The sequence below is a fragment of the Anser brachyrhynchus genome (genome assembly GCF_964034855.1).
Source record: "Anser brachyrhynchus genome assembly, chromosome: 1".
NCBI lineage: Eukaryota > Metazoa > Chordata > Aves > Anseriformes > Anatidae > Anser > Anser brachyrhynchus.
In genome coordinates, this window is record NC_137694.1 from 3,556,194 (window position 1) to 3,569,894 (window position 13,701).

Sequence of the window (13,701 nt, forward strand, 5' to 3'; positions counted from 1 at the left end):
GCATCGTTCTTAGAAGAGCATCCTTCCTCTTAGAGGGAAATGGTTAGTGTTCCTCTGCTTGTGCTGCTCACAGTTATATGTAAGGCACCACTGGGTAACAAATATGCTGTCCCGCATTAGGACAGCACTGAAAAACATCATCTCTCATTGTCTGCACATTTCATCAGTGATCTCTGTGATCATGTGTATTATTATAAGGACGGGGAGAGCAGGAGCTGTTGAGTTTGAAGAACAAAACTTCTTCAAATGGAAACTGAGTCCTGATGTTCTTAATAAAAAAAAAAATTAAATGTATATTCTTTTTTTCCCTATTAAACTGACTGCTTCTGGATAGTTAAATAATGAGGCAATTATGAATTTGCCAACAATGGATGTTGATCTGATTACACAGCTTTAAAGCCAGATCGTCACTGGAGCCATTTGGTGGGAAAGCAGCTCCGTGCCAGACAGTCTTTAAATAGTTTTGAATAGGAGGGAGGGTGAGCTGTGTCCTTCCCTTCCTAGGCTCTCCCCACCTAAAGAATAGCCCCGAGCCTCCTGCCAAGTGCGCCGTGTCCAGCCAGCACCCGAAGGCTCAGCTCGCATGCACAGCTATATAAATATATGTACATGCATGCATATATGCGTGTGTGTGTGTGTATATATAGAGCGCCGAATTATCCGGGAAGACCCCACCCTGAGGGAGGTGTGGGTGGGGAGCCGAAGAAAAAAGGTGGGACCCAAAATAGCAGCGAGACACAAAGGATCGCAAGGAAATGTGGAGCCCTCCTCGCAGTGCTGACAGGAAATCTCCGGGCTGCTGGCTCCGTAACCCTGGCTAACCAAGGTCGTGGAGGGGACTGGTCACGGCAGAGGGCCTGATCCTGACATCCAGCTGTCTTAAAAGTAATCCCAAAAGTTGTCTTAGAGACACGGCTGGTGGCAGCTTTAATGTCAGAGAAGGTTTGCAGGTGCCCCGTGAAGTGTCTGCGGGGGAACTTGTCCCCATGCATAGCCCAAACAAGCAGCAAACGCAGAAGGCAATGCAGTTTGTATTTAACTAGGAATCACCCCAAATTTTACCGAGAGAGGTTGGGATGTTTGAGGAGGTTTGAGGAGTACCTGTTGGAGGTGTCTCCTTGTGTCTTTGGCTACTTATCATAGCACCTTCCACCACCCTTCAATCTCGGAGGGCCAAAGATGAGTCCAGTTCATCATCTCTGCGACCACCTCGGTGTTGGGCATTGTGTGATGGGGCTGGGGGAAGGCGATTTGGGATTCACGACCCCGAAAAGGTTAAAAATTAAAGCTGGCTGTCTGGAGCAGGGCAGAGCCGAGGGCGTAAATTTGGGCTGGCAGCGTGACTCACCAAAGGCGCTGGGCGCACAAAGGAGGGCGAGGCTGCGGGTCTTATCACCGCCTCGCCATCGCTTTTCCGCTGGCCCTTTTTGCCCTCAAAATGGGCGAGCATCCTCCAAGGCCTGCCCCCGAGCAAGGCTCCGCCGAGGGCTCCAGGAGCCAAAAACCTCGGTGGTGGGAGCAAGCAGAGGCTGTCACGGGAGGGCGATTCCTGCTGTAAATCTTCGGGGACGAGAGGAGGAAAGGGAGGTGCACAGAAGGGGGGGACAGCACTGTGCAGTGCCACGGCGGTGCCGTGTGCCAGCACAAGCTGACCTTCCAGATGCCCAGCCACATTTTTTTTTTCCTTTGCCCTGGATCTGCCTGTGATGAGGCTGAGATCTTATTTCTCTAGGTTAGGTGTTTCCCCTCTTGTTTTCCCACCCGTAGGGCTCCAGCTCCGTGCTGGGCCTCCAGCTAGTGCCAGCCTCCAGCAGAATCTGGTGGCCTTGCTTTTGGTGACGTTTATTTGCAAAACCCTTGTGGCCTTCACCTCTCCTGGAGCAGCTCAAGACACACGGCCAATCCATGGCACCCAGCTTGAGTGGCATCAGGTGGGGCAGCTCCTCGTTGCCACCAGCCAGCTGGTGGAGATTCAGCCAGCAGGGTACCGAGGGCTGTGTCCTTCCTCATTTTGCTCAGTATGAACCCAAATCTGAGCCCGGCCAGATGGAGAGGAAGGTGAGATGATGAGTTCGGTCTCCCTTTGCCACCCAACAAGGATGCTGTGGACCTGCAAACCCACCTCTGCCAACACAGGACTGCGAATTGGTGCGTGGCACAGCTAGCAGAGGGTCCCATCCACTGTCATCTCATCGCCCTGCCTTTCTCCAGAATAAAAATTGAGTAAGCAGCAAGAGCTGCTGATGGGACACCAAATGCAGAGCTTCCCGCATGCAGGGATCAGGAAAGGCCAGCACCATCTGGGGAGGCAGAAGTGCCCCGTCACTGATGTTTGGTTGGCATCAGTGCCAAATGTGATATTTGGGGGCTTGTTTGTGTGGGGAGTATCACCAGATTTCTCCTGAATCAGCATCCTTAAACTGCATGTTGTCCCCCTCACCCCACCTCGTGTTGGCTTTCGAAGCTAACGAGACTTTAATTTGATTTAACCCACTTCATTTTGGCTAAATTCAATGAGAGCTGACTTAAAGCTGAACAGGAGTGGCCACCTGGTGGGTTGTGTGCACTTTGACTAATCCGCTCTGAAATCATACCTCCTTTTAATTTTAGATTAATTTTCCTGAGTACTCACTCCTGTGCAGACAAGCTATCGAGATGAATGAAAATCAGCTCCCGTCTCACTGGCTCCTGTCCTCGCTCCTTCTCAAGCTGTCCGTAGTAGCCCTCCAGGACAAACCAGGCAGGGATGATTCATCTTTCCGGGGCAAAAAGAACAGGGAGGGACTTCTGCTCCATCCCAGTGAATAAAATCACCCCCCTGGCCATCCTCAGGCAGCGAGCATCAGTTCTGCAGCAGAGAAAGATCAGGTCTCCGAGAGGGGAGGCTTTGATGTGGCAGCTCAGCCCTCAAGGGATCAGAGATCCTTCCTTTTGAAGTCCACGTGGGCCAGCCTTCAGCCCTGGTGGTGATGCTGGGCGTTCTCCCATGGGAGTCAAGTTGGCATGGCCAACCTGGGAGCTCTCAGCCCTTCCTGCAATTCCTCTCCAAACTGAGACAAATCTAGGCTTTTCATCTATCTACTTTTTTCAAAAGACAGGCTTTTTTAGCACAGACTAAAGGCTGCAAGGGCATCTTGAAGACTGACAACCCAGAAATTACACAAGAAGGACCCCCCAAATGGTCTCTGTACAACAAAGTCATGCGGTCTTGTGGCATTCTCGTGATTTTCAGTGTCATTTTGATTCATGGCCACTGCTTAGGGACAGAGGTAGCTGGGCTTTACATAGCAGCTGCTGCTGCCCATTACTCAGTGTAAACCTTGAGTTTCTTCCAAAGTCCCTGGGTGACTTCTGCAGCAACAGAGGGCGAAATGTACCGGGCATCGTGTCCTTCGGCTGCTGGTTGCAGGAGGAGAGCTCTCGTTTGCACGAGGGAGATTGATGCTCGCCTGATACAGCAGGACGTCGTGCTGCCACAAATCTTGCCTCAAAGAAACAAGGACATCGTGGGATAACCCCACACTCATGGCACGAAGGAGAAGGGCAGGAGGACGGCTCTGCTTGAGCTGAGAGGCTCTGGTCAGGCTGGGACACGCAGATTTTTTGGCTGCTGCTCCCAGCGTTTCCGCTCCAGCAGCTCCGCTACCATTTCCTGAGCGATGTGGGGCGTTTCTGCCCGGGCTGCAGAGAGCTCCCGCTCTGTTCTGCAGCCTGGGGAAGGTGCTGGGATGGAGCCGGGCCCCTTCCAAATCCCACCAGCCCCCAGCGGAAAGAGGATGTTCCCAGGCTCCGTGATAAAAATGCCTGAGCAGAGTGGATAGAGGTGTGCCTGTCTGTGTGTCTGTTTGCCTCCTTGACAACCTCGTGTGAAGGATTTTGGAGCCTTCGTTTTCCACACGGGTTTTCCTGTCTCCTTTTTCATTGTTTTTTCCTCTTCCCCTTCACTTAGATAGCTACAGACCGTCCGTGGGAAGAGGCGTGGAGACTCCTAAATCAGATGTCCCGCGTTTATTCATGAGAGAGGCAGACTGGGGCTGGCCATGCAGATGGCACTGCCTGGGATGGACCTTTTGGGGCTGTTTGGGTGGAAGATGCCACGTTTTGGGTGGAAGATTTCCACGTTTGGGTGGAAGATGGCAATTTCTTGGCAGCAACCAGTCCTCAAGGGGGAATTCAGGAGAGGTCCATGCATGGCATGAAGGGCAATTGGATGACAGCGATTTTGAGAAGATGGGAGTGAGGAGGGCTGAGATATTTCTGCTCCCTCAAATCCACTAGCTAGTCGTTAATTAGCACAGCAAATGAACCCATTTCTGCCTCCCCAAATGCAGCATTAGAAGGGGCCAAGGGAGTAGGGAGAGAGGTCGGGGAAGAGGAGTGTGTCCAACAGGGAGACGTGCCTTGGGATGATGATTTTTAATATTTGTCAGGCTTCCAAATGAAACAGCAGACGAGCTGAGCTGGCTGAAATACTTGCAGAAAGAGCTGATGGGGAATTTGTTAATGAAGCATGTTTCTCATCAGAAAATGCCAGTTCATCAGAACCTGGGTTTCAGGGACATGTGTCGCAATCCTGGCAGAGAAGGTGCCTCGGGACACGGGTGGGTTTCTTGGTCAAAACCAAGGAGGTTTAGAGACTGTCGTTTGAATAAAATCAGTGAGGCAGATCTAACAGGAGGGATGGAGCAGCCAAAGCTCACATGAGGCTTGGTTCACGTCCTGCTCCCTGAGCTGCTGGGTTACTTCCATCGGGTAAAACAGGGACAACTGAAAGTTTCACCCGGTCTGAATTAAAGCAGAGCAGCTTTTGGCTACTGCAGGGACATGAGTGGCTACAAAAACCCTGCAGCTTGATAAGAACCCCCAGGACGATGCAAAGGTGCTGTGGGGACCTGCTCCAAATCCCCAGCTGAATGGTGGCGGTGCGGCCACCAGCAGGAAGCCCTGCACGATTCTCTCCATGTGGATGGGTGTGATAAGAGCAAAAAAAACCTGCAGGGTTTGAAGCACAAACATGTTTTCCCCCTGTGTGCAGCCAGTAAGGGCTTATTGGGTAGAGGTTGTGGCTGCAGGTTCGTTTCGTTTGACAGCAGAGAGGATGCTTGTCGGTTTTGCTGCCTTGATTTTGCTGTCACTCATGTGCAAGAGCTGAACAGCACCGAACTGAAGGGTCTTACCAATAAAGCCTCATCACAGAAGCATCAAGAAGATTCCTCACTGAAAACAAGCCCAGTGGCTTTAAATCAAAGCCCAGCCATGCTCGTTTCCTTCCTGAGTGATGCTGTAGCACGAATTAACTCCAGCCATCAGGGCTCATCTTTAATATTTCAGAATGCCATTCTATCAAGAGCGTTCTGCAGCACTTTTTCTTCTGGCAGGGTTTTGGGCAGGATCAAAATCTCGGCATCAGGTAATTGGGCTGATGGGTTAGAGCCTGGCAGTGCTCTGGTGGACCTTTCCCCACCTTCTCACCTGGGAAGCCAAGTTGGCCTGGGTGAACACATTTCATAATGCTGGCGGTGAGACTGGCAGCAAAGCGGGAAGGAAATGCCAGTTTGAAAGTGTATTTGGTGAAGTGGAGGATGCCGCTTTGCCAAGGGGAAGGGTGGTGAGAATACTATCAGAGTCTTCAGGCCGAATTTCCCTTGCTGAAATCCCAGCAGGGAGCTAGGGAAGGATGATGCTGTCGGATCCCATCTCGCCCTGAGCAAAGGACAGAGCATGATCACCAGCACAATTTCAATCTCAGCGAGGTGACCGCTCGCTCTGGTAGCCCAGCTTAATTCCAGCATAAATAACTCTGCTCTGTAATATTCTGCCAGTCTGATTGACCTCACGGTTCTAAAAGGAGGTGACAAATTTCCTGTCCTCTGAAGCAACTGTGCGCTGTTCCTGCCCAGACAGGGCTGCATTTCAGGGATAAATCCCTCCTTTTGACCAGGAGCATCCTTGCTGGCGCTGGTACACACCGTCCCCTGGCCAACACCACCCCTGCAGCTTCAGCCCCCGCTTTCCCTTTGGCAAACTCAACCCAATGCCCGTATTTAATCAGGAAAAGCTGCAAAAAGGGGAGGCAAATAGGAACTTCCTAGGGCCTGGCTCGTATCCCCTCCCCTTCCCTGGGTTGCTGGGTCTCCGTAGCTTTCTCATCCCGCCTTGGGAGGAGCAGGAGCTGACCGGCGCTAGGCTTTGAGCCGGGCTCAGCCCGCCGGCATGGGGTGTGTCGCCCACCATTTCCTAAGTTATTCTTTTGGGTTTCCTTTTCTCACTATTAATAGATTTTCAGCCAATCTGAGCTGTTTCAACAAGGTGGTCAGGGCAGGGGGTGGAGGGGAGGCATTTCTGAAATAGGAAGCGGGAAGCTCTCGGGCAGGGAATTAATTTAACAAGAGGGGCTGCGTGGAGAGGCGGTGGCGTTGGATGGACAGGACGTGTCCTTTCGCTTTGCGTTTTACACCGACGTGTTGCTTTTTTGGTTTGTGCTCAAAGCTGTGACCTTTCCGAGCAAGCTGTTTCCCTCCAAGCATCCTCCCCAGCTTGCAGAACACCACGCATCCGCTGCAATGTGGTTATGACCTCTGCATTTCTTTGTGGCGTGGTTGCTGGTGATCCTTCGACTTGTCGTGCAATGAGATCCATCGGCGCAAATCACCACATCATTCCCTTTATATTCTCAACGCGTTTTCGCATCCTAACCGAGCCCTTCAACACCAACCCCATCCAGGGCTCTGGCACCTCCAGCCTCCCAAACCTTGCTACCTTGGGTCCGAACAAGCCCATCCTCACAGCTAGCAATAAGGGAAAGTTCTCACCCCTCCGGGGTTGTCCCCATCTCGGAGACACCGTATCACCAGCGCAGCCGTGGGATACACACACGAGGAAATGAAATCATGTTTTTTCAGCGTGCTCATTTCCTCCAGGCCATTTGGCCGCTGTTCACACGGATATGTGTGGGGAAGGCTTGAGCTTTCCTCCTGCAGAGAGGTATCAGGCAGACTGCTGTTGCCCAGCACAGAAATGAAAGGTTTTGGGTTGTTTTTATCACTGGCACATGCAAGAGGAGAGTGTACACTGAGTACACTGTAACCCATGGTGTCAAAATACAGCAATAGCTGCTATGTTATGCTCGTTTTCCTTAAAATGAAGAAGTGACGTTGGTCCAAAAAGTGAAACTAAATAATCAGCCCTGCCCTGCCAAAACGCAGCCAGGAAGGTCAAGGACAGGTAGGGTTTTTTTCTACCTTCTCAAAAAAAAAAAAAAGGGTGAGGGAACCTGGCTGAAATTCAAGTGAACTTTCAGACTTTTGGGAAGGACCTCGTGCTGGTGAGGGGCATGATAGCCTACAGGACTTCTCCTCCATCCTCTTTCTCTCTCTTAGCATGCATTAAATCCTTTTGTCTCTGGGGCTCACGGCATGAAAGGGCCTTTCTTTTCCCACAGAAGGACATACTGTATCTTTTGTGAGTAATCTTCATGCTAAAGGGGCACTGAACATAATCCTGTCCTGTCTGTCCTTTGTTACTGTCAGCCCGTGCTTGCAGGGGTTTTCTCTCTTCTGTTTCAACCAGAACCTATTCATTTCTTCTGTGAAGGGCACTCATCAGGCCCCACTGGCCACCAGCCCAGGCAAACAGGGGCTCATTACCAGTTATTACCCCCGGGTCCAACACGGAGATTTGGAAAGGGCAGCTGGGCAAGAGGGAAGGGAGAACAACAGTTAGATATAGAAGAGAGATAGCATGTGTGGTAGGAAAGCATTGACTCCTGGACTTGCAGTGCTCTCACTGCTTGTTTTGCATTTCTTTCTGCTTTGGGATTAAGTATTTGGTAGGCTTCTGAAAAGGAAGAGCCTGCAGTTTGAATAAGCCATGCCTTCTGCTGGTGGTGGACCTGTTAGACACCAGCTGAGCTAAGGTGGAGGTTAGGAAAAGAGCATCACCTTCAGGTCAAGTTTGGGATGGGAGATCTTTTCCAAAGGGCTTCCCAGTGGTTGCATCCAGCCTGTAACAGCAAGCATGGGTTTGTAGGAAGGGAGCAGTGTGATGAAGTGCTTTCTGACATACCCTTTGCATTGCCACTTGCCAAAGGGATGCAGGTCTCCATGAAAGGAGAGCAATTTCCACCACTGTGACACTCAGCATTTCAGCATCCATCCACCCTCCCTCCCTCCCTCCCTCCCTCCCTCCCTCCCTCCCTCCCTTCCGTCCTTCCTTCCTTCCTTCTTTCCATCCATCTCTTCATCTGTTCATCCATTCATCCGTTTCTCCATCCCTCTATCCATCCATCCATCCATCCATCCATCCATCCATCCATCTATCCATCCAACTTGAATCACTGAGCATGGTTTAATGATGAAGAATTCAGTCTTGTGGGGTTCTTTAGCCTGGAGAAAAGAAGGCTCAGGGGAGACCTTATCATGCTCTACAGTTACCTTAAAGGAGGCTATAATGAGGTGGGGATCAGTCTCATCTCACAAGCACCAAGTGATAAGACACAAGGAAATGGCCTCAAGTTGTGCCAGGGGAGGTTTAGGTTGGATATTAGGAAAAAATTCTTCACTGAAGGGGTTGTGCAGCATTGGAACAGGCTGCCCAGGGAAGTGGCTGAGTCACCATCCCTGGAGGTCATCAAAACACGTGTAGATGTGGTGCTTAGGGACGTGGTTTAACAGTGGACATGGCAGTGCTAGATTAACGGTTGGACTGGATGATGTTAGAGGTCTTTTCCAAGATAAATGATTCTATGATTCCGTGGTTCTGGGATTCTAATCTTTTAACATCTCTTGACCTTAACAGGAGAGGAACACTAAGGCTGAATGGAGAGATACAAACAGATGAAGTTTGTTTAAGCTTTGTGGACATCAACTCAAGTCTTGGTTCTTCTCCCAGTGCTTTCTCAGGATGTATGTGTGAAGGAAGGACAGTGGGGGCAATCCTGGAGGATCACACAGTTTTTCTCTATCAGCAGAAAGATGCCTAGCTTTAGGCTTTTTCCCCCTTTTTCCACTGAAATTGGTAAAAACACAGCTGCAGCTCCCTGGGTGGGGACAGAGAAGTGATGGGGCAGCTTCACACGGTTCATGGGGTCCCAGCTGGCTACCGAGACTGTCCCGGAGCCAAGGCATGGACCTGCCCCTTTCTCTTTTGGACTGAGTTGAATTGAATTGCCCTTTCTAATTTTTCTTCAACACGTTTGCTTCCTGCCTCTCTGGGACAGGGACAGGTTAAGAAAAGGAAGTGACAGCAGTGGGAGATTTCCTCCACCTTCCTTCCGACCCTTTCTTTATTTACATCTCTTTAATATTCCTTCTACCACTAGGGTGTGGGTAGTTTTCCCCTTTTCATCAGAGCCCCTGTCTGGCTTTTACATCCCTATTTATGGGGTAGATCCATTTTGTGGCTAACTGGATGCCGGCTCTCTAACTTGCAGCAACCATCACCAAGAATTCAAGCCAGGCAAGTTGATCATACAGCTAAGGAGGCAGCTGGAAGAAAACTTCCTCCTATCTTTTGCACCCAGGTCTCCTCTTCTGGGTGCCCACATCTTACACCTGTGTTTTTCTTCCTCTCCTTTTCTTCTCCTGCAGCCAGTGGTCAGTCCAATAATACCTATGACTTCTCTCCATGAATGGTCTTTTCCTGCAAGTGTAGAGGAGATGTTTCCTCGCAAGCCCCTGAAATAATTCATGCTGTTAGTTTACTAAGCTCACATCTCAATGGTGTTTGCAGAATGGCTGCTCCTGTTGGCTGATGGGGAAACAGGAATAGGAATGGTATTGTCTGCTCATCTTTTCTCCTGGCATTTCTCTGTTCAGATGAGCCCAAACCTGCCACAGCTCCCCACCCCAAATCCCATACCCCAGGTGCTATCTGTGCCTCCAGCCTCCAGGTCTTGACTTGGTAGGGTTGATCCAGGTTAGATTTCCCCAGTGGTACAAATCTCAGAAACTTGAGCTTCCATCAGATCTTTGAAGCGCAACCAGTGCTAATAAACAGGCTCTGCAAGAAAAAAAAAACCCTTGCCAGTAAGCCAGCGCAGAGGAATTTACATCTCAAGAGCAGTGCCTGGAAATGGCTAAAAATCCATCCTAGGAAGTTTCACTCCTACTTTGGGCAGTTGGAAACAATATACAAGGGCAAAAAAAATAGCCCTGTTTTGATTTGTCATCAAATGTAAGAAACATACCCCCCCCCCCCCCCCCCGAAATCAGGTAGGTTTCCTGCCTCCATGCAGGTGCACTGGTGCAGGGCAGTCTGCAGTTTCTGAAGGGTGAAAAATTAGCTGAAACTTTTCCCGGGGTGAATTTGAGCAAGTGCCCAGAGCTGGGAGTTACTGTGTGCAATGGGGAAGGTTATCTCTGCAGCGACTGATGGAGCTCCTGCTGTGATTACAAACAGAAAAAAGGACCCAAATTTTGCATCCAGTCTCGTGGTGTGTATAGCATGTTTGAGTGTTGCAGCGTGTTGCTGCTGTCAGAGAGCTCTTTTCCCATGTAACCTGTCCTTCAGCTGTACCCCTCACTCATAAAAAGATTCATAATTTGAGAATTTAAAGCATTCTTCAGAAATCAACTGCGGATCTCATTCTGTGTGATAACCGAGCAATGGGCAATGCTCTTTGCAATGAGACCGAGCTTCATTCCCATTGAGGTTACACCAGCTCTCAATGCTTTCCCCAAAAATAACCAAGCCACGACACAATTAGCATTTCTATATCATGCTTTGGGATGTACAAATATGGGGTAGAGACCACAGGAAAACACGTGGGAACTTCATGGTTCAGGTTGTGCTTTTGTCATGGTGTTCAAGATTTGCATGGTACATGTAGATGGAACCCTTCCTTTCCTGGTTTGCTTTTCCTTTTTCTACCTAAATGAATCATTTGATTTTTTTTAACACTTCCATATGAAACTGAACACTAACCTTTAACATTTTTATATGAATTTCTTGGGCTTTTTGGAACAGTAAGCTTAACAAGCAAGTGATTGTAATTTGGTGATAATATTTGCAATGGATAACTGAGTTGAACAGCCTTGAAATTAAAATTATATGGCTCCAAGTAAATGCTTTTTGCATTTAATTGCAAGCTCGGTCCAGTGTTGACCCATTCTTTTGGAGCAAGTAGAATAAATATTCTTTCCATAGTTCACCTAGCTGGGGATTTCTGCCTGTACGAAGTTTGACTCTGCGAATTAACGTGTGCCTATTTTGTGTTGCTTTTCATAGTAACAATCTGAGTTTGGGAGGAAAATAAGTTGAAATGTGAACAATGAAAGAAGCAAATGTTAAGCTTGCAAAAATAATAAAACTTCCAAAGTGGTCGAAAGGGTTCACCTCATTTATCTGCAGCATCTCGCCACTACGGGGACCTGAGAGACCCTTGGGGCTGGACAAACAGCACCCGTTGTGTCCCTTAGCTGCTCTCCTAGAATCATTAAGGTTGGAAAAGCCCTCCAAGACCATCTGGTCCAACCTTCCCCCTACCACCGATGTCACCCACTAAACCATGTCCCTAAGCACCACGTCCAACCTTTCCTTTAAGGTTTTTCTTTAAAAGACGTCTCCTAGAAGGGCTGGGTATGTTTTGTTGTTGTTGTTGTTGTTGTTTTTTTAAGGAGTGGCCTGCAGCACTCTGCATGGGAGGTGATGCACCTTGCATCAAGGCAGACCTGACTCCTGGGTGCCAGCAGGTCTTGCCCTCCTGCTCTGCTGGCCGAATTGATGCCATAGCGCAGCACTCAGTGAGAGTTTAGAGAGTGTGAGACAAACCCCGAGTGGATGACTCACAGTTTCTGTTCAGCGTTCATTTCTGCAAATACCTGTTTTGGGTGGAAACCGAAGGAAGTTCCCCTAGTCCAAAGTTTATCTCGGCTTTTCTGCTTTTCCCTAGGTGTCAGCTCTGACGAAGATGGTACCGTTGCAAAGTTGATCACGGCGAGCCCAGGAGAAGCTAAGCAGATCACCATCACTACAGCCACCAGCAACGTCCAAGGGAGCTCCCCCACAAGCAAGCCGGGCAGCCAAACTCCCAACCCTGGGGCGTTGCCCCCCACAACTCCAGGGGCAGCCCCCACAAGCAAACCAGGAAGCTCAGCACTCTCCATCCCTGCAACATCATCCACCACTGCTCCAAAGACCACCCCTACAAGCACTCTGAGGAACCCACCCACCACCCAGCCATCAGTAACCACAACTCCAACCACAAAGCCCACAGACAAGCCAGATGACCCTCTGCCTTCCCCCACCACGTCACTTAGTGCTCCTCAGAAGGTCAGCCCTTCAGCCAGCTCCAGGACCACCCCTACGGCAGCCCCCAGCACCACCCAGCAGAAGACCACCCCTGCAGCCACCTTGGGAGGCTCGGTAGCCAAGCCTGCTGCAAGCCCCATTCCCACCCAGGCGAGCAGCTCCCTAACCACGACGAGGGGCTCGGTGGTTGCTGTCACGACATCTCCGTGCAGCGTGGATCAGGGAAGCTGCCTCTCGGGCCAGTTGGCCAGCACTGTTGGGAGCACTGGAGTCCCAGCAGCCGGCCTTCCACCCAGCGTCAAGGACCTCAGTGCCTCTTCTCCCCAATCCGTCACTGACCAGCCTCGCTCTTCTCCTGCTTCTCCAGTCCAGAGGCTGGCCTCTTCCCCGCAGCCAGGGAGTGCTGTCACCTCTGCTACCTCTTCTGCTGGGTCCGTGTCCCCTGCCCCTGCTAAAACACCTCCGTCTTTACCCACTGGCAGCACAGTCAAGGTCTCAAATGCTGCCACCACACCGACTCCTCGAGCAGGTAACAGAAGACTAAAACCTTGATTTTTTTGGGGTAGGGTGCCCTTATGAGATCTTTTCCTTTGGCTACCCTACACACCTCCTGTCATTATGGGGTGCCATTGCCTCGTCTCATTTTAGGACTTTCCAGCATACTTTTTTCCATGACACCCTGACGTTTAGGTCCCCGTTGTTGTCAGTGAGATCGTGTCAATGTAATTCAAGGCACGGATCATCTGAAAGCACGGACGTCTGCTTTCAGGTGGACCAAACCCCAAGCATCGCTGACTGCAGTGCCTCGATCTTCAGTGGCTGCAAAAGGGAGGCAGCAGCAATAACTTCAGAGGCAGGGTATTGATGAAACAGATTGATGGCACCCCAAATGCTGAACGAGGAAGGTCCCTAATACAGCTGACAGCTTAGTGAAGGCTGTCTGGGCATGCACAGAAAATAAGCTTTAGATGACTAAAGAGATTTTGTGGCTCAACTCTGAGTCTACAACCCCAGAGGACTCTAAGCAGTTAGGTAGGATATTCAGCACGACCACAGGGGTTTGGGATGCTGACTTCTGCCTGAGAAGCATTAGCAGTGCCCACATGGTGGTTTGGATATTGCTGAACACCACCAATGTGCTTGCTCTAGACCTCTGGAGCTTTGTGGGGTCGTTGTTAGTTCACTGGTGAGGCACAGCTCCACCTCCCCTGTGGCATTTGTTGGAACCCTTCATTATCCTCCTCTGGGGAATATCTAGTCGACCCAGTTCCCGTTACCTGCAATGCAGAAGCCACTCCTTCCCTTCCAGCCTTCCAGCTCCTCCTTGCTACCAGCATCACCAAACAGGCCAAGGTCTTATGGCAACAGCAGCTTCACTGGCTTTCTCCAAGCCATGTTTCAAGCTAGCAGTTAAGGATAGGTGAAATGAGTCTTGAATCGTCAAGAAAGAAG

At 50.2% G+C, this 13,701-nt stretch overlaps 1 protein-coding gene across 4 annotated transcripts in view; it reads left to right on the forward strand.

Annotated features, from left to right (window-relative positions):
- Positions 1–13,701, forward strand: part of PODXL (podocalyxin like) — a 44,187-nt gene that overhangs the window by 16,009 nt on the left and 14,477 nt on the right. For all 4 annotated transcript variants that reach the window (XM_080577372.1, XM_080577373.1, XM_080577374.1 and 1 more), the window contains exon 2: positions 11,891–12,778. In XM_080577372.1, coding sequence (XP_080433498.1) covers positions 11,891–12,778 — 888 coding nt within the window. The remainder of the gene's footprint in view (positions 1–11,890; positions 12,779–13,701) is intronic.